The 20,540-nt window shown below is 38.8% G+C and overlaps 2 protein-coding genes across 7 annotated transcripts in view; one reads left to right on the top strand and one right to left on the bottom strand.

The window, feature by feature from the left end:
* The first annotated feature begins 38 nt into the window (after positions 1-38).
* The window catches only part of HLTF (helicase like transcription factor), a 42,389-nt gene continuing 21,887 nt past the window's right edge, over positions 39-20,540 (top strand). For 2 of the 4 annotated variants that reach the window (XM_033004623.2, XM_033004625.2), the window contains exons 1-8: positions 39-293; positions 16,112-16,322; positions 16,903-17,069; positions 17,517-17,650; positions 18,646-18,743; positions 19,496-19,570; positions 19,764-19,955; positions 20,079-20,174. In XM_033004623.2, coding sequence (XP_032860514.1) covers positions 166-293; positions 16,112-16,322; positions 16,903-17,069; positions 17,517-17,650; positions 18,646-18,743; positions 19,496-19,570; positions 19,764-19,955; positions 20,079-20,174 — 1,101 coding nt within the window. In that variant the 5' untranslated portion in view covers positions 39-165. Of the gene's footprint in view, positions 294-13,879; positions 13,985-16,111; positions 16,323-16,902; positions 17,070-17,516; positions 17,651-18,645; positions 18,744-19,495; positions 19,571-19,763; positions 19,956-20,078; positions 20,175-20,540 lie in introns of those variants that run through there. The other 2 variants (XM_033004624.2, XM_042793530.1) reach the window with 2 other exon arrangements.
* LOC104356476 (tubulin alpha-3 chain) lies at positions 1,393-6,243 on the bottom strand. Of its 3 annotated transcripts, none has more exons than XM_033004629.2 (5): positions 6,175-6,243; positions 4,434-4,656; positions 3,744-3,892; positions 2,093-2,773; positions 1,393-1,869 (listed from the first exon to the last, which is right to left on the bottom strand). In XM_033004629.2, exons 2-5 carry the CDS (start codon positions 4,552-4,554, stop codon positions 1,564-1,566), a joined length of 1,257 nt encoding a protein of 418 aa, XP_032860520.1. In that variant the 5' UTR covers positions 4,555-4,656; positions 6,175-6,243; the 3' UTR covers positions 1,393-1,563. The 3 variants fall into 3 exon arrangements, with proteins under 3 accessions (XP_032860520.1, XP_032860519.1, XP_032860518.1); XM_033004628.2 differs by lacking the exon at positions 6,175-6,243 and adding an exon at positions 6,038-6,132; XM_033004627.2 differs by lacking the exon at positions 6,175-6,243 and adding an exon at positions 5,518-5,546.

Raw genomic sequence — 20,540 nt, 5'->3', positions numbered from 1 at the left:
GGCCCGCGGCTGAGCGCCGGGCCAGGCCGGGCGGCCCCCCCGGCGGCGGGGCGCGGAGGCCGGCGTGTGCGCTGCCGGGGTTGTCTTCTCCGGCGGGATACGCTCCGTTCTCGTGCGGGTTGCTTCATCCCGATTTCCGTGTAGTGTTCGCGTGACTTCATTGCTATGCCAGCACTTCCAGACACCTTCCACGACCGCGAAGCGTCTGGCGCCCTATGCGGCTGGCAGCTCCGTGCAGTGGGGGAGTTCCCGAGTGGGAATCTAAGCTGGAAGCGCTCTTTGAAGTATGTGAGGTGAGACTGGGAATGGTGGCTTAGAAATAAAAGAACTTGCTGCCGAGTGTTGTGGGTCGGAGGTGTGTATTTGGAGTCGATTCCCTGGGGCTGGGTGAAACAGCCTACTCGGAGCGAGGCTTGGTGTTGGAACAGCTGCCGCAAGCATCAGCATGTCTAACGCATCAGGCTGTTCTGATCCGAGATCATTCAGTCTCCTGGATGCAAAAACAAAAGCATTTTTCGTTTTAAATACAGCAGTTATTTCTTTGGAACTCCCTAAATTGTGCATACACACTGTGCTCTACAGATACTAGTTAAAAGTACTTATGAAAATAATTCACTTAGGAGTATCTTTAGCATATGTAGCCCTTTTTCTCCCTCATGATTTTATAGAACATGTAGGGAAGGAAAAATAAACTACAAAAATACCCAAACCAAAACCCTAAAGCTTCTTCTCCTTTTCAGGATTCAGGACTAGAAAAATTTAACATAGGGGGGCCAGCAGTTTTTACCTGAGCAGTATCCTACAATTTGTTTCCAAGTGTCTATAAAACTATATTCCTTTGACATACTGTTAAAGGACATGAGAATGTTTTGGGATTTTTTTACTAGGCCAATGTACAAATGTCAAAAATTACAATGCTCTTATAAAGTAGATCCTTTTTTTCTGAATCAAATGCAGGGCAGGTGTGCTGGTTGGAAAATTTTACTTTTTCCTCTGCATGTCACACCCCCATCCCCCCATTTTTTTCTTTTTAAAGGAGCAAGTTTTATATTGTTTGCAAGTAGTCCGGTAATAAGTTCTACTTCTGTTCAAAAGTGTAATGGTACCTGCCACAACTAGTCCAGTAAATTATTGGAGTACAGTATTACTCACTTAACTATGGAGGTTTTAACAGGAGTCTTCGGTGAAGGCAGCCATACCAGGAAAATGTCTTCAGGAAAGATTAGGTTCCTTTGTACTGTGTTGAGACTCAGAATAGTAACAGCATAACTTCAGCAACCAGAAGTAGAAGCAGTTTCCTGCTTGTGAGAAATGAAAAATCAGAGAGTATATCTCAGAACATGTTGGGATCACAAGAAAGTACACACAATTGCCAGATTTCTTCTGTAATTTGCACATGACTAGATGCTACCAAAACCTGTAATCTCAAATGGTCCTTAGTGAGTATATACAAATAATAAAGAAGGAAAAAATAGAAAGTAGAACCTTTAAAACTTTTTATTTGAAAACAAACAAGTGAACAGCATTCTGCACTTTTTTTTTTTTAATACATTTTTCTAGACTTCAGTTTTCTAAATATTCATCTCCTTCTTCAGCCTCTGCTTCTACCGAGTCTACGCCAACTTCTTCATAATCTTTCTCAAGGGCAGCCAGATCTTCCCGGGCCTCAGAAAATTCTCCTTCCTCCATTCCTTCCCCAACATACCAATGTACAAAGGCACGCTTAGCATACATGAGATCAAATTTGTGGTCAAGGCGAGCCCACGCTTCAGCAATAGCAGTTGTATTACTCAGCATACACACAGCCCGCTGCACCTTTGCAAGGTCACCACCTGGCACCACAGTTGGAGGCTGGTAGTTAATGCCCACCTTCAAGAAAACAAATGAAAACTTTTCTTATGAGTGCTAAAAGAGTTACTTCTGTTAACAAACAAAAATCATGACGGCTACAAACAGAATAGCTTACAGTTATTTTGCACTTCATCAAAGTATTTAACGGGGACATGACAACATAGTAGAATGACTGTTACCTCTAAATACTATACAATTCCTACTAATTCAAACATCAAGCACTAAAAAGCTATGTAAGTACCTTGAATCCTGTTGGGCACCAATCCACAAATTGAATGGTACGCTTAGTCTTGATAGTAGCAATAGCTGCATTGACATCTTTGGGAACAACATCGCCTCTATATAACATACAGCAGGCCATGTATTTGCCATGGCGAGGGTCGCATTTTACCATCTGATTGGCTGGTTCAAAACAAGCATTGGTAATTTCAGCCACTGATAACTGCTCATGATACGCTTTTTCAGCGGAGATGACGGGGGCATATGTTACCAGGGGGAAATGGATTCGTGGGTATGGAACAAGGTTAGTTTGAAATTCTGTCAGATCTACATTGAGGGCTCCATCAAAACGCAGTGAAGCTGTGATGGATGAAACAATTTGCCCAATTAATCGGTTTAAATTAGTGTAAGTAGGACGTTCAATGTCGAGGTTACGACGACATATATCATAAATGGCTTCATTATCTACCATGAATGCACAATCTGAATGCTCTAATGTTGTGTGGGTAGTTAGAATTGAGTTGTAGGGTTCCACTACAGCAGTGGAAACTTGTGGCGCTGGATAAATTGCAAATTCTAGTTTAGATTTTTTGCCATAGTCAACAGAGAGCCTTTCCATGAGCAGAGAGGCAAACCCTGAACCAGTGCCTCCTCCAAAACTATGAAAGATAAGGAAACCTTGCAGCCCTGTGCACAGATCAGCCTATAATGGGGTGGAAAAAAAGTGAGAGAAAAAAAAGTTACTGATTTCAGATAAAGCAATATTAAAATAATAATTCAAAAACATTTATTTCTTAAGTTTTTAAGTTTTAAATTGTTAATAAACCAGCATTCTTTAAAGGTGGTCTTACTATTTTCTGTGTGTCTTTTACACAAAAGTACCAGTACCTCTAAATAACTTTTAAATAATAAAATACTCCTATTCAGAGAAAGTTGCTTTATTGTCTTCGCTGCCATTTTAATACTACTGTAAGCAAGAGCAGCTATGTACCACTGTAACAAATTACTGCAAATTACAGCTGGTAATTACATTACTGCAAGTTACATCTGTTTATGTTCCCATTCTAGCTTTCAGCAAGTATCAATTAGATGTTGAAAACAAGTTGTGTTTTTGTTGTTTTTTTTTTTTTTGTTTTTTTTTTTTTGTAATTTTACATAGACAACCACTATTTTACTTTGAATCGTATCATTCTACATGTGTTTCTCACAATATAGTGTCAAGATAAAACCAAACCAAAACCAAAACAAAACAACTGGAGAATTAATTAAAATTGCTAAGAATTCAACTTAAACCTGAAGTTCAGGGTACCAGAAGTATTTTGCATGACACATAACTGCATGATTCAAACTGAAAATAACAGCCAAACAAACATGTATAACAATGTTTGTTACACTTGTTTAAGGCTTTTGTAATATGTTTCTGAGATACCCTTAAAATACTTCCACAGAATGGTACTTCAGAGCCTCAAAAATTTTTAAGTTTTACTGATTGAATTTTTACTTAAGTGGTGTGTGGGGATGGTGCATGTGGAGAAAGGAAGTAAAAGTTTTGTTTTAAACATTCAACTATGCACAAAGTTCTCTTTGGAAAAAAACATAGCAAATTATCATTATAGATAGTTACAGAGCTGTATCAATTATTTTAAATACTGATTTGTAGCATGAATTCTTACCAGTTTGCGAATACGGTCTAGCACTAAATCAACAATCTCTTTTCCAATGGTATAATGGCCTCTGGCATAATTATTGGCTGCATCTTCTTTCCCTGTAATGAGCTGCTCAGGATGGAATAACTGCCTGTATGTGCCTGTACGTACTTCATCTACAAAAAAAAAAAAAAAAAAAACAGAACAAACTGACCCACAATGTAAATTTGATCTGTTCAGTTCTGTGTGTGCTGGCTAGGGACTACACGCTATGTGCACATGTCAGAAGAGTATAGACAGCATCCCTGACTATACGCAGCTTGTCTGACTAGCCTAAAACGTTGGCACAACTTCAGCCCCTTTGTTTAGAGGAAATTATCAGGCACTCACAAAGCAGTATTTGTACCCAAGAACACAGAGGTCACTCAGAAAACTACGTTACAGATACAGATAAGAATCTGTACAACAATTAAACAAAACTCTGGATCCAGTGCAGCCGCCTAGAGAGATTATCCACACCATAAAAAAGCTCTATTGTTTTCCAAGTGTTTTTACCCAAGACCATTATTTTATTTCTTTCAAATAACAATAACCCCGTATGTCAAAATTCCATCCAGACACACATCTTTTAAAATCTATAGTGTTCTGAACAAATAAAAAAAAGACTGTAGGGAATCTTCACTTTTACACTGAAGATCTTTTATGTTGGGTACATACCAACTACAGTTGGTTCTAGGTCCACAAACACTGCTCTGGGAACATGTTTACCAGCTCCTGTTTCACTGAAGAAAGTGTTAAATGAATCATCTCCACCTCCGATAGTTTTATCGCTAGGCATTTGGCCATCAGGCTGAATCCCATGTTCAAGACAATACAATTCCCAACACGCATTGCCAATCTGAACACCAGCCTGACCAACATGGATAGATATGCATTCACGCTGCAAAATAAAAACAGAATAATGATAATGAGCTACGGAATGACTCGTCTTCTAGATTTTATTCCCATAATAGCTAGCCATCTGTGGGTTCTATCTCTCCACGATTTTTCTCTGCTGTATTCTCTGGTTGCTCGAGTGACAATTTAACTGTCTGCCACTGGCAAGACTCTACTCTTCTTAGCTGACCTGAGCTTTGAGAATACTGTAAGATCTTAAAGACAACACAGTCTCTCTGAACACATAGGGTGAATACAGAATCCCATACCATGCCACACATATACTGTATCATTAATATTCTGCCCAGTCGCTTTTTCACCTTCTTTAGTTTTGGAAGACTTCTTTATATAATATCCCCAAATTTCACTGATTTGTTGCCAAATCATGCACTGGCTAACTGTTTCAAGAATCTTCCATGCACAGGACCATTTAGTATGTTTTCCTTTATAATAAGGTATTTAGCCCCTGGCAAATCATACATACTTGAGCTCCTCTGTGAAATCACCCAAGAATCCCAATCAAATACCATCTGCCTACTTTTAGCCAGCTCCTCTGATTCTAAGTAACTGTGCTATCTATGTTTAATCTCTAAATACCTGTATGTTGTCTTACACCCGAGATAGAGATAAGCTGTCTTTTAGCTTACTGTTACAGTATATCTAGGAAAAAGCTGAGGTAGAAAGGAAAAAGTAGGGTGTCTCTTTCCTATTTTGATAGCTCCATGAAAACTTGTATCCTTGATTCCATGTTTTTAATTCTTAGCACCGTGCTTCTGTCATAAGCCGTCTCCCAGTGAGGCTAACTGTGCACATTCCCACTTCCATTCCGCTGGCACGTTCCCAACGCTTTCCCGCCGCCTGTTACCCGCTCACTGGTGGGTACAGCCATGCTGCTCCCACAGCCGGTGGGAGGACCCCAGCAACAAGCCCCCATCCCGCCCTTTGACCGTTGGCTGCCAGTCGCACTGCTCTGCTCTGATTGGCTACGCACAAACCTCCCCGGTGCACGCCGAGACAACCGAGAACAGCCACAACAATCCCGGCGGTTGTCACCGCGCTCTTTCCTGCCGCCTGGGTCAGATCTCAGTCTGAGTCTCTCCGTGGGGAGGCCCCCACCACAAGCAGACTTTCGCTGCTTTTCTATCTGTTCCATTTTACCAGCCGCCCACCAGCTTCCATGCCTCGCCTCCCCCGAACTATTAACTCTTACCCTAATTTCTCTCCTTCCCCCAATCCTTCTGCCTTACTGCTACCGCGGGCACTTCACGTAGAGACTCCCTGTTACTCCTGCGCAGCACACGTGGCCATGAACTCCCCAGCCCACCGCAGCAGAAGCACTCCCAAACACCCCTCCTCTCCCCAGCCGCGAGGTTCCCGCTCCCCACCATGATGCCTTGCTAAGCTGAGCAACTCCAGCTGCGCCACAGCACGTCCACCACCACCCGCCGAGCCGCACCGACTGTCGCCGGCTAACCGCCTCGAGCCCCTCGCCCTCGTGTGCTGGCTCCCCATTGGCTGTTACTCGAGCGCCCAGAGGGGAGCGGAGGCCGCTGATTAGCCGAGGGCGCTCTTCTCCGCACGTGGGGCGATGATTGCCACATGCTCTCCTGAAAGCGCGCGAGCACGGGTGTCTCCGGCGGGCGGGGCTTGAGCTGCAGCGAGTGTGGGTGTTAGCTCGAGGCGGTCAACGGGGAGGTCGGCAGGCACCTCAGGGTGGGCTTGGTTTTAGCCGCGGATCTCCCGCAAGCGCGGTGCGGGCTCGCCGCAAGCGCAGCCGCGCTCGTACCGGCACTGCTCGGGGCCGGCGGGGCCAGCGGCTGGAGGTGAGGACGGCTGCGAAGCACTGGCGGGGTTGGGCTGCGCCTCTGCGACGGCGGTCTTCAAGGCCGCGGGAAGGCTGCTGCCCGTCAGGGGAACGGCACAAGTGCCTGCGCGGCGCTTCGGAAAAAGATCAGTAGCTGGATGTGCAGAGTGGAAGTGAGCACACACTGTTGGTTTCTGGAGTAGCAGAAAGCACAGGTGTCTTTTTTTTCCCCTCCCCTTCTTCCCTCTCTCTCCCTTTACTTTGTTTTTTCCCCCTTTATTTCATTTCTCACCTCCATCTCCCTTTATTTTTTTTTTTTTTAAACCTATTTAGAAAAGCAGTTTATACCCGGGAACTGGTGTAAATATGGCCATATTCTTACTAAACAGATTTTCCCTAGTGGTATTCAAGAATCTAACAGTAGGATTTTTACCATTTAAAATTTCTATTAGTTTTATAGGGTCGATACCGCTATGAAATACTGAGCGGAAGGAGATTTATGGCATGACTTGCTTTCATTTACACATATTTTGTACATAATTTAAATATATGCATGTCTATATCTCTGGTTACATTGTGGATTAGGTTGGTTTATTGCCGAATTCTAATACGTAGAGTAGAAGGAGTGAGCAAATAAGATGACCCTCGCACACGTGTAATCATACTCTAAATTGAGACTGGTGTTAGTGATGAGGTTACAATTAAAGTTGGAGATACCAAAGGCTGAAGTACTTCCTTTATTACGGCGTTTTTTTAAGCCTGCTGCGTAGAAGAGGCTTGTAAAGACAACATAATGATGTACTTACTAAGGATGACCTATTTCATGGTTGAAATTTGACTTTGGCTTTAGAATTGAAGTTCAGGAGAGGAGAGTTTTAAGAGATAGGTGTACAGCTTGATTCTGAAAGTCATAGGTGTATAATGAATCTTGCCATGGTAAAAGAGAATGTAATTCCATCCGTGGTGATGCTTTATCCATCCTGAAGGTTATCTTTAGCAGTATGAGTAAGGAGTCTGTTTAAGATGCAGTTTTAGAAATTCCAAAGGAATCTGAAAATAGGCCCACTTGGGCTTTTTTTTTTTTTTTTTTTTTAATTTATTATCCTCATTTTTAAAGGTGCCAGACACTGTATTGTGTCCAGTTCTTTATGCTGATTTACATCCATACAGTTACTGATTTTTATTGTGTGAGCTGTAACTCCATTTCGAAGTAGAAAAGCTGGTAAAATTTCTCTCAAGAGTGAAAAGATCTGTGTTTGAATTATTTTCCATAAACACCACCCTAGAAGGGCCAGCTCTAATTGTAGTCACTTTCTTGGGCAAAGTCCTAGTTTCAGTCATATGAACCCTGAAAAACCAGAGGGGGAAGAATCAGATGTTGGGCAGAAGCCCCTTCTGAGACAAAGGTGGCACCAGTCAGCAGCAACAGCATTTGCATCTTTCCTTTTAATCATCTTTTCCTTGGGGCAGCTAGACTGAGTCTCCTAGGCTTGTCACTGCTGCTTTATTGTTACTGCTTCAACCCTTTTTCTGGAACGAATACAGAGAAAATCTGTTGACTATAGTGTTGGGAAGTCTTGAAACAACCCTTAAGCTGAATGCAATCATGTATTTAGTTTAGAAATCAAAAAAAGATGGGGGGGGACATATTTGTTTGTGAACAGTTTTATCTTTTTTATCTTTAGGTTTTTCTTTTTATGACAATAAAATTAATGTTTATGTTCTACTTTTAATATATTAATATTAAAATATTATCTTTATAAAATTGCATTGGAATATTTGAAGGTAATAAAGTATCATCTTACAGATTTTTCTATGAATAGCTTTTCTGAAGAAGCTGTGGAGGTGACTTTAAATGATGGTGGTTTCAGTATAAATGACAGATGGTCATACTTCAAAGGTGGCCCTTTATGGACCTGTCCCTCAGTGCATGCAGGACAGAAAACAATCTTTGAAGGGACAATAGCTTTAGTTTTCTATAGACAACATTGTCTAAATGTAATCAAAATATACCAAGGCAATATGTGTAATTTTCTGAAAGTGACAGTGCCCCTAACTTAAGTGTTTTGCCTGTTTTTCTTGTGCAACTTGCATCTGATAGATGCAAGTTGCTCAATATGCATTTGCATCTGAATTGTATGTGTGTTTGTCTGTTTGAATCCTGAAATACACTGGAGTAGTAAAGGTTGACAGACTTTATATGAGGATAAAGTTTTATGTTCTTACTATATTGGGTCTCTAAACCCATTGAGGGTTTCGGATGTTTTGGATAAGATTTTTTTTATTTTTTTTTTTCCCTGCCCCGTCCCTGACCATTTTCTCTTACGAGTCCTTTGACACTTTTTAAAAAACTTCTATTTATATATTTTTGTTTTCTTATTATTTTATCCGTAAATTATTCCTGTATTGGTATAAATCATCAGACAATCATATGGAGCCAATAATAAAGACCTATTATTTACTCTTCTGCAGTAAAATGCGACTTTGGGTACAGGCTAAGATGGGATAGCAGTTAAAACTGGAGAGGGCAAAAATGACATTTTTAGCATGCTATCATTCCTGGGGTATCATTACTTCCAGTGACTTCCTAGCTAGTGACAACACTTACATCATTCTTAACTTTTCATCAATATGTCTAACACATTTTAACATAACTGTAGGCAAGATGCTGCTTTGGCCCTTCCTCCTTATCAGAATTATTTAGTATCATTTGAATGCTGAGCATCTTGTTTGGAGAAACATAGAGTTACTCACAAATAGAGTATGCCTTAATTGGCAGAGAGATTTCATGAATTACTATAATTCACTATTAAATTTAGAAATCTAGATAATTTACAAACAGGAAGATGGTATAAAAATACTATAAAGTAGCACATCTAGTAAAGAAGAAGCCACAAATGCAACTACTGAAGCAAGCATTTTTGAAGGTTACACTGGTTTGCAATGGGGAGGTTATACATTGTTCTTGTTAGGGTATAAAATGCAAGTAGATCTGATAGCATCATGGAGTTCCATTAATCAGTACCTCTTCTTGATTCATCAAAGCTTCTTACCATATAGGCTACACTAATAAATAATTAATGAGCCTTAAGATCTAATACTCGCTATCTATTCCTTTGTAGTGTAGAATTTTTTTAGAAGCAAATTGCTACTCCCATTTAGTCTCAGCTGCATCAAGATGATAGAGTACAATATTAACTTACTTTTTTAAAAAAACATTCCCTCTTATAGTGGAAATTACAGTGATTAGAATACCGTTAACATCACTAACATTGTTTACATTAATTTATTGATTTCTAGACCTTTCCTTATATTACACTTTTGTAATTGGCAGGCAAACCAATGTATTCTTCAGTAATCAATGATACTTCTAGTGTTAAGTATAAAACTGTAGAAAACCCCCAAACCTCCAAACAAATAAAAAAATGCAAACAAAACCCCCACCCTGTAATGACTTAGGGTATTTACAATGAAGATCATCAATGAATTTCTCCATATTTCTTATTTTTTTTACTGTTAAGGAGAATAAGGCAATTACCTCTTTTTCATTTTTACCAGATATAGTAGCTAAAACAGTGAAATTAGACTAAAGCTGATCCTTGAAATGTATTGTTCTTGTTTAACAATTTATAAAATTATAGCATCATTTAGAAGAAAACAGACTTTGTAGAGATTCTTCAAATGAGGTTCCACCTAGAATGTTCCACACCTTCCTGAAGTGAAGCATCTAACATCTGTTAGTTGCATCTTGTTCTTTTCAGCAAAAGCAGTATAGCAGTTTACCTTTTTCTCAAGAAAAGAAACTAAAACCCCTAAATCAACCAACCAACAAAAAACCCCCACCAAAACCACAAAGAATAGCAAATGACAGATTTGCTGTTAACAATAAGAACTGGTAAAAATTAAGGTTAAGAAATTGCTATTAATCCATTGAAACCAGTGGAGTGATGCTTAATTCGTTAAGCATGAGCCTAACCTAAATGGATATGTTTCTAATTACAGTGTTTTGGGTTCCTTCCTCCAGATCACTGTCTTGCTGAGTACCGAATTATGGGGATTTACTAATTTTCTTCATTTACTGGTATGTCATTGATGCTAACTTACTGAGCATCGTTCCCTGCTGTCATAGAATTCCTATTATAAATTGATCTCAAAGATAACCATTTATTTTCATTCATTCTGGAAGGGCTATCTTCAACCCCACTATTCATCTTAGTATCTTTTCTATTTATTTCTGATCTCAATGTACGTATCAGTAGCTACAACCATTTGTGCTTGTTTGAACAATCTTGGTTAGGTTATATAATCTTCCTCTCAGTAGTTTCCTTTGCTGATATGTGTATAAAAATTAATCATATCCTATTTCTCAGTCTTGTTGGTCTTAGTACACTAAGGAAGCCAAGCTTTTTAGGCCTCTCACACTGCACATTTTTTACTCCTTATCACTGCCTAACTAAAACTAATCAAATTTAATTTTCATGAACTTTGGTGTTTAGAATTCTGCACAAAACTATATTCCATGTTTTACTGGCAAAACGTTTGTGGGGCCATTAATTCTACTCTCTGATGGAGAGAGTTGTGCAGAAACATGACAAGATAGTATTTAAACTATAAAGTTAGCCATTTACCACTGACTGACATGACTGTGTTCAACTCTTCCTACTGTCCTTTTATACATGTCAAACTCCTTTGTATATTCTTAGTTACAGAATTTCTTGTACATCTTAACCGTTCTAGCCTGATAGGTCACATGAGCTCAGGAAGATTTTTCACCTTGGTTCTTTGTGGACGTAAATCTTTATTAGACTGTGGCACAGAAGAGTTAAAAATAGGCCTATGCATTGCCATCTTATGGTAATGATGGAAAAAATGTTTTGTGTCAACAAAGGGAAAAATGAGAGGAGGTGTCATTGTAGATGACTCCTTTGACTTTAGGAAATGAGTCTGAGAAAGTGCTCAAAAATATCAGCTGTAATATAGAGCCTCTAAGAGGGGCTGAGTTTTCAGCCTGTGCTTTCAGCCTTTTTCAAGTGATCTTCAAGAGAAATTACAGTAAGAAAAAAAGTCCCTTAAAAAAATCTGAAAGGACTTGATAGTCCATCACTGCCGGATATTTTGTCTGTAGATACTGAATTCCTGATGCAGAAAATACAGCCCTTTTGAAAACACAGGCAGGACATAAGCCTAACCTTTCATAGGATATAGTGTGTGCTGATCTTTGTGATCTCACCCATATTGATCATATCAGATTGGAAAATAACCAGACCGGAATATGCTATTATTTTATAGAATACTATGTCAGTGTTTCTGGTATGTTCAAGAGCAGATAACAAAAATCTTGCCAGCTTTGTATCAAAGAAGAAAAATTGGAGGGGGGGGAAAGGAAGCATAAGGAAACAGTATAGAGGTAATAAACAGTATAAGTGAATGAAGATTAGTATTTGTTTCTGAAAGGCTTTTGATATTTAAAATTGTTCCTGTTCAAATGTGTAGCAATCTTAAATATCAAAGTTATATGTGAAAGGGAGAGAGCAGTGACCTGTGCAACTCTTAGCATTTCTGACTGCAAGACATTACCTGTTGCAGATTTTCATGAAACTGTGAATGCTGGAAGCTCAGTGTTAAGACTCCGCTTCCCAGGTCTCCTGGCTTGCCCAAGAGTAGGATTCCCTTCAGTCTGCCACATGCACTGCCTAAGAGTTAGGAAGCAAGTGGGAACTAGTCCAGTTTGCAGGAGATGTACTGTTGGAAAACTATGGTAAATGTCAGTTTTGGTTTTGATGAATATGGGCGAATGTTCTATCATTTTTTTTCTCAAAAAAAATGTGTAATACTTTTCTAGAATCCTGTTTTATTATGGTTTTCCTTGTAACCATATAACTTTAATTGTAAAAGCTGTAATAGAGGCTTTATTTCTGTATTTGTGACCTGCAAATTTGCACTGACCAAAACAGGCACACAGGCAGATTTTGAACTCATCTTGAACAACTGAATCTGTGTCAGTAATTTAAAGAAAAGCAGGGTCTTGCCTAGAAAACTACAATTCTATTTGAAAGGTATCTGTATACTGAAGTTAAAACTGGATTCTAAAAGATGGAATAAGTCAAGTCTTAAAACTATATAGGACCATGGCAGTATCTCTATAAACCTAATGAAGAGAAATGATGTATTCACACAGAAGAAAATTCTGTCCCAAATGAATCTAACAATCTGTGTTTTCTTTTACAATGTTTGCCTCTGACAGTCTGGCAAATCTATTGCAAGCCACTGAATTTATACATCAGACACATTAGATTTTAGTACTGGGACAGTTTGCTCTGATAATTTTATACAAAATTTGTTGGCAAAGTTTGAATGGTAAATAATTGAAAAGCTGGGATTTTTTGTTGTTGTTCATGGGGGTTTTTGTTTGGGTTTTGTTTGTTCGTTTGTTTTTTTTTTTTGTTTGTTTGTTTTTTTTTTTACATGTATCTTTAGATAAAACTGTATCATTTTCGTTCATCTAGCATCCAGGCTTATCTAAGACTGCTACATAAATCCCTTTTTGACAACCCCTTTATTTTAATGGTTAGGAGTGGCTGCCTCAGTGACTTCGTGGAAGTATTTCATTTAGTATAATGGAACAGCACCCTGGAATGGTGGGTGCAAGTATTCCGTTTTTAGGAAAGGAAGCTTTTAAAACTCATCCTCTTTTTTTAACAGTAGGCCAATGAAGAACAATTCAGTTTTTCTCATCCATTACTGGTTACAGCAAGTATCTGACAAATTACAGCTGGTTACAATTTTTGGGAGAAGCTGAAGGAAACTTCAGAGTGGTTTCGCTTAAGTGACATGAATGTATTTTTCAAAAGGCTCTATCCTGCAAGGAAATTAATGGTTTTAATTATCACTGACCACGGCAGTGATTGATGAGTTCACACCTAAGGTACCGCAATTATTCTCAACAACATACTATTTCTGAATAAGGTAGTGTACTATGTGTTTTTATCATGTTTTGTGTATTAGAGATGCTACTTTCTAAATGAGATTATTACAAGATAAACTTTCAGAAAACCGCATTGTGACAACCTCATGCTTTGCCCTTTGCATCCTCTTTCATCTTCCCGGCATCTCTGTAATCTCGCAAACATGTTTCTTGCATACATAACTTACGGTTAATTGCACATGTTTTCTACCACCGTAAGTAGATTTTTAACACTACCGCTTGTCTGATTAAGTTTACGTGGTGCGTTGGTAGGGCCGGGCACCCCGGAGAGACGGGAACGCGGCACGCCGGCCGGGCCGCTCCGGGGCCCCGCGCCGGAAGGCCGGTGGCGCAGGGGGCGGGAGGGGCGGGAAAGAAGCGTGCTCTTCCTGCCCGTAGTGTTTTCATTGGCTAGCGTCTGTGAAGTCCCTGGCGGGGATTGGTGGCTGCCGTTGTCGGGTCAGGGGCGCGGGTTCACGGCCGGGGAGCGGCGTGGCGGTAGTGCTCACTGGGCTTTTGGGGCCGCGGGAGGTTTGCTGCCGTCATGTCGTGGAGGTCGCCCAAGTGAGACGGGGGTGGCGGCGGAGGGCGCCGTGCCGTGCGCGGCACGCGCCAGTGCTGATCCGCGTCGCGGCGGGGCCCGCCTGCGCTCGGCCGCTTCGCGGCGTGTCCTGCGAGCGGCGGCCGGGGCAGGGGGCGCCGCGGGCGGCGGGGCGGTGGCGGGCGGCGAGCCGAGCCGAGGTGGCTGGTGTGGGAGCTCGGAGCCTCTGTCGCCCCGTTCTTGTCCTTGCGGGTGCTAAGGCAGATCACGTGGCTACTGCGTTCTGGCAGGGCTCCTGGAAAGGCCTTGCGCAGGGCAGTGGCAAAATGGCTTCTGGTTAACCCCTCGCTGGCTCTACTGCAGTTAGCTTAAAGGAAAGCCTCTTAAACGGCTTTTTTTTTTTTTTTTTTTTTTTTTTTTCCTCCCCTGTCAGAGAAAATGGAATGCCTGTTACACAATAACTTTAGATATCAATTGCAAAAGAACGCAAAGTTTACTATGCCAAGTTCTGAATAGCTAGCATATGCAAACTCGGTATTTTAATTTGCAGTACTTAATCCAGCAACACAGTAGGGTAGTTTTGGGATATGCTGAAGGTCATGGTTATTAATGTATCAGTTGAGATTGATAGTGAGATTTTAGTGTTACATATTTCTCGATAAAAACAATTGTTAGTATGTCGATCTTTACTCAGACATGCATTAAATGCATGGCCAGAGATGTTTCCATCTCCTAAGTGTGCAATAACGTGAGTTACTAGGTGTACGTCTTCACCAAAAGGGGAGCCTGGCTGACAGGATTGTATTAGAGATACATAGTGTAGTTACCCGGGTTAGGTTGGAGTATCTGATTATCTCTGAAGTTTATAATAAATTATTAATAACAGATGTGAGGGTAAGCTTAAAAAATATGTAGAGAACAGTTGTTTTATCATTTCAACTTTTGTGGATGTAGGCATGAAGTAACACAGTTAATCACAGGTTTTTTAAAACCTTAGATGAAAAAAAACTGATGTTAAGAATATACATGGAAATTTTTCTGTATTGATACCTGCAAACTAATATTATTAGAAAATAGATATTTGTGGAATAGAATTATTAAGATCAATTTAAGATGTTTTAACTATTTAACGATTGTGCTACAGAACAAATACTGATCTTTTGAGGAATAGTTAGAATAACTGTAGGATAAGGAACTCAAATAATCTTACTGGGGATGGTTTGGCCTTGTAGTGGCAGATGCAAAGAAACATAAAGAAGCTGCAAATTAGCAACAAAACTAGACCAGGCCAGCCTTGAAGGACAAGATATATGTGACCACAGGGCTGAGTTTGCGTAGAAGTGAGGGTCAACTGTTGGACACAATGAAGAAGACTATGAGCCTTCATCTGAAGACCCCTGACGACCACCCGAAGGCTCCAACAGACATGCGCAAGAGACATTAACATATGCTAAATGCTAAACTCCAAATGAATTAACAGAATATGTTACCGGAAAATTGTAATTAATTCACTCTCTAAGACTCAATTTTGGAGTTGTAGAAAGCAGTCATTCTTTATTACAGCACCAGACACACAGGGGAGAGCTTTTCCTCATGTGTGTATGAAAATGAAATCAACAAGCATTTATACTACCTTAATTGTACATATTCATTGCATTTTTATCATATTCATAGCTTTTCCGGGAACTCATTTAGCATATGTTAATGTCTGCAGCACAATTGTTAAATGGTTAAAACATCTTAAATTGATCTTAATGATTCTATTCCACAAATACCTATTTTCTAATAATCTTAGTGTGCAGGTATCAGTATCAGGTATAATTAGAGATGTAACTAAATCTGTAGAATTCTTAAAGTTCTTGACAAAGTTAATCCTGTGAGAGAAAGTAGGATGGTATGCACAAATACTGCAGTTCAGTGAGTTGTCAGCTCTTCCTTGTAATTGTCTTAAACTAATTTGAGATATAAAAATGACCGAGTTTTCTCCTAATACAAAACTTTTTTTGAATGTTTCCTGGTAAATAGTATCTGAATTAAATTGTAAAATGGGTTCATAGGTAGCCTTATATAATGAGCTAGAATAGATTACAAGTAAATAATAATTTGATTATTATTGTCATTGTGAAATATTTCACACTGTCTTTCTGCAGAGATTCTGCAAGAGGATGCTCTCAATATAACATCTGCAGAGGAGAGAGAAACTGTACCCGTTTTTCCTCTTCTGACTTTTACTCTGGTATTGGGTTGGAAGACTTCCTATCTGTAGGTGACACTTCTGGAACAGAGGAAGATACAGACTCGGCTATATTATATGGAACTTTGCAAGGAAGAGTTGTTGGATTACGATACTACACAGGGATTGTAAGTGCATGGTATATTATAAGCAGGAAAAAAAGTTTTTGTCAGTGTCAGAAAAAATATGTTAATTATATTTCAAAAATCCCTAGAACTTTTAACCAAGTATAATTTTAATAGATTATTTTCCCCCTAACTTGCTGTATTCCACATTCTTCATATGAAGTACTTAATTTAAAATTTTAGTTCAAAATTTAATTAAGATAGCAAGCTCTCAAATCTGGTTTAGTTATTTGGTAACTCTACTCACCCACATAAGGCAAATGAAAGTGACTGAAAAGAAATTAAATAGGTCTTTGGACTGTTTACACAGACAGAAAGGGATGTTTATTTGCTCACAAAATGTGTTAGCAGTTGCAGATAGTTTTTACTCTCGGCAATACTTTTGAAATTGCTGACATCTATCAGGTAGCTCTTCTGTAATGCTTTTGGTATTTTGAATAAGTAGTAGGATATTAGACTAACTGAACAGAATGCTATACTAAATTAATTTTTAAACCTCACAATATTTAGGTAATTATAAGATATTTCTGCAAGTAATTTGCAACTAAATGTATTTTGGCATTTGTCTGTTTTGCTTTGTTAGGTTAATAACAATGAAATGGTTGCATTTCAGAGGGAGCCTAATAATCCTTATGATAAAAATGCAGTGAAAGTAAATAATGTGAATGGAGACCAGGTGGGCCATATAAAAAAAGAACTAGCAGCAGCTTTGGCAGGCATTATGGATGACAAACTAGCATTAGTTGAAGGGTAAGTGATTTTGGTTCTGTGAATATAAATAATGGAAATACTTTTTGTTGCTACACTAGCAAATTCTGAAAACTATTTGTAAGTGTTCTCTTTTGACAGAAATGACAGCTCCTGGTAATATGAATGAAGGTTAATGTTTTCAGACTCTTTTCTGCGGAACTACTTGTATACAGTTTATTCTTTCCCATATGTGTTAAAATACGGAGACACTAGTGAGAGTAAATTCCTTAAAGATTGTTGTGGAAATCTTAAATTAACTTCATGTGGTGGTTTGTATAAAAGGTTTACATTGTATGAGTACTGACACCTATCTGGAACACCTATCTGTGTTTTGATTAAAATAAGCACTTTGGAGTACCTCTTGCTGAAGAAATAACAAGATTTATTACAAAAAGTTAAAAAATTAAAAGATTACTGCTGAGGGTTTTTTTTCCTGCTTTTTGTCAGGGTTGTCCCTTATGGAGCAAAAAATGTCTTTACCATGCCTGTACAAATGAGCTTTTGGGGAAGAGAAGAAAATAAGGAGGCAGTACTAGATCAGCTAAAAAGGCACGGATTTAAATTGGCTCCTCCTCTGAAAGTTAAGTCTTGAAGTTTTGTGTTTTTTTCCTTTTTAAAATACTCAGAAATAACTTGCCACTGGTCAGAAGAAATGTTTAAGGGCTTAATCCTCATCTTAGGCTTGTCATTCACAAAATGATTTTTTTAATTTACTTGGGGAATAAGGCAGAGCCCACAACTATTAATTTTAAACTTCATAGGAAGTATAATTTTGTGTCCGATCTTTTATGTTACCTGCCAGCAACTGGAGGAGAGGCGTTTGAGCAGCCTCTATTTCTGAGGTTTCATTGTTCAATTCCATAAGTTCCTTAAAAATCCACAATGATTCACTCTATTTTTCCAGACTTGAAAAATTTTTTTTTAAGAAACAGGTTAGATGCTTCCCTGGGGTGAGGGTTTCAGGGATAGTTCTGCTTTTTAGTAGGGTGCTAGGACGTGTATCCTGCTAGTGAGGTGTGGGGAAATAGAGATGAGATGTCTGAGCAAATAAGCTTAGCAGACCTGATGCTTTGCAGAGCCAGCCTCTCACAAAAAGCACCTGTGTTGCTGGAACTAGGCTTTATTGAAGCATTGATAGTCAGGAGTAAGGATGCGTGCGGAAATAAACATTTGGTAAGGGATAGATGTTTTACATATAGCAAGATCCCAGTTTTTATCTTATAGGTTCTATTGCACATAGTTAAAGAGTTTGGAGTAAAAAAGGATTTTGTGTTATCAGTCATCCTACTATTACCAGCTCAAATTTTGTGTAACACAACAATTTTTAAGAAACACAGTTGCTATCTCAAAGGATCCCAACCCATAGCTCATTGCCTGTGAGTTTTACGCAGCTTTGTGGAAAGCCTTTGTGGCCCGTTGAAAGTAAAGGATAATTGAGGCCAAAAGACAAACGGTGAAAGATACTGTCTTTAACCCACAATCCGGTCAGCGTTGTTACTCACAAGCCAATGAAGGTTGAGACTGGGAAGTCACCATACCGTTGTTTTTCAAAATCTGTGTTTTTAATGGCAAGTAGGTTCAGAATGTGGGTTTGGATCAAAATGGATTTCTGGGAGAGCTGGTCCAAGTTACAATGCCCCGGTTCATACTGCTGTGCAGTTGACACCTGAACAGGTTTGTATTTCATATTCAAACACTTGGAATTTTAACAGTGGAGGCCTTTAACTTTTTAATTAATAAAGCAGTGCTTGGGAAGTGGAAGTCTGTCACTTTTTTTTTTTTTTTTTTTTTTTTCCTTTTCTGAAAGATCTGCTTTGAAGTCATCTTGAACTTATAAACTTTTTCATTTTTATACTGTAAGCAGATATTTTAGCTGTGACAGCTTTGAGTCCCATGTAATTCTGGGAGGGTTTGATTGTTCAGTAATTTTTTTACATCGTGGTGGTGGTGTGCTTTCTTTTCTCTGTCCCAGTGCTTTACCAGATAACAAGTGCGTTGAGTTCTCAAATGAAAGTCAAATCAGACTTCAGACTTCTGTCTTCAGATTTGGCCCAGGGTGATATGCAAAGGGTTGGGTGATGTTTTTTTGCTAGTTTGTTTTTGGTTTCGATTTTTGTTTGCCCCTTCAAATTAGAGTGAAGTAGTTACTTTAGTGAGTGTTGTACAAGGATGTGAATGTATTTAGCCATCCCTTCTCAAGCTCATGCTTGTATTGGCATGTGTTTGTCTTGGAAAAAGTGAACTTAGTTTTTTAGATAGCAGTAGCCAACAAACATATTTGAGCAAATCAGGTCTAAAGTGGTAGTCCTATTTGTACTGATTACCATATGACAGGTAATTGTAATTTAATAGAGTGATTGATTATTTAGTCAGCTTATTTTTAATTGCAATAATTTTAATTGCAGTTTTTGTGTTCATTTATGCAGCTTAAAAGTGAATTTGACAAATTGTTTGAGGATCTGAAGGAAGATGATAAAACTTGTGAAATGGAAGGAGCAGAGGTATTTTTTAAGCTAGAAACTGTTTTCTATAAAAATATAAATACTTAAGAATCTAGATGCATATTTAGCTTGGACCCAAGAGATGCTTGAATCAGAAAAAATTCAGTAGATACAAAGGACTTTAAAAAAAATGTCACAAATGGAATGTCGTATTTAATATGTGAATAGTGCTTAACGTATCTCTGATTTTCAGGCTATTGGCACACCCTTGCTTCCTCATCAGAAGCAGGCTTTAGCTTGGATGGTTTCACGTGAGAACAGTGACGATTTGCCTCCATTTTGGGAAGAGAGAAGTAACTTCTATTACAATATACTTACAAATTTTGCTGAAAAGAAGCGACCTAAAAAAGTTCTTGGAGGAATATTGGCTGATGATATGGGACTGGTAATAATACTTAACCAAGCTTGAACCTTTTTTATACATAACGTGCTTGCTTGTTTCTTGATTGATTCATCATTTGGTTCATTTTAATCTGAAGAAAATATGATGTTCTTTTCTGTTATGCAGGGTAAAACACTTACTACTATTGCATTGATTCTTACAAATTTTCAAGATGGCAAGCCTCTTCCTGTTGAAAAGATCACAGGTGATCAGTTTTGCAAGGTGAGATGAAAGAAAAATATTGTTTTATCAGAGTTAATTTAGCGGTTAATAAAAAAAGACCCTCTGCCCAGTAACTTTCTGTATGGTGAACTTTTTTATACGTTTTGCAAAAAAAAGTTATTCAAGTACATCAAATAAGAGGAAGAATAGGGTAGGTTGGTTGAAGGTAGGTGGACTGTGTTACTTCAGAGTGTATAATGGAGCTGTATGACTGTGTTATCTTAGGAGTGTAGGCTTAATTATACTCAAAGGAAGAAATTATGAGGCATAGACATTTTTAATGTTAAGTTTTAAAAACTAAGGTTTGTATAAATTTCTTCTGTGGGCAGGTTGTGACTGCACAAATAGAAGTGTTTTTTTTCTGGG

Source organism: Tyto alba, unplaced genomic scaffold (assembly GCF_018691265.1).
Source record: "Tyto alba isolate M040663 unplaced genomic scaffold, T.alba_DEE_v4.0 Super-Scaffold_10, whole genome shotgun sequence".
Classification (NCBI taxonomy): Eukaryota; Metazoa; Chordata; class Aves; order Strigiformes; family Tytonidae; genus Tyto; species Tyto alba.
Note: the sequence above shows the minus strand (reverse complement) of the source record. Positions and strands in the feature narration are given on the sequence as shown.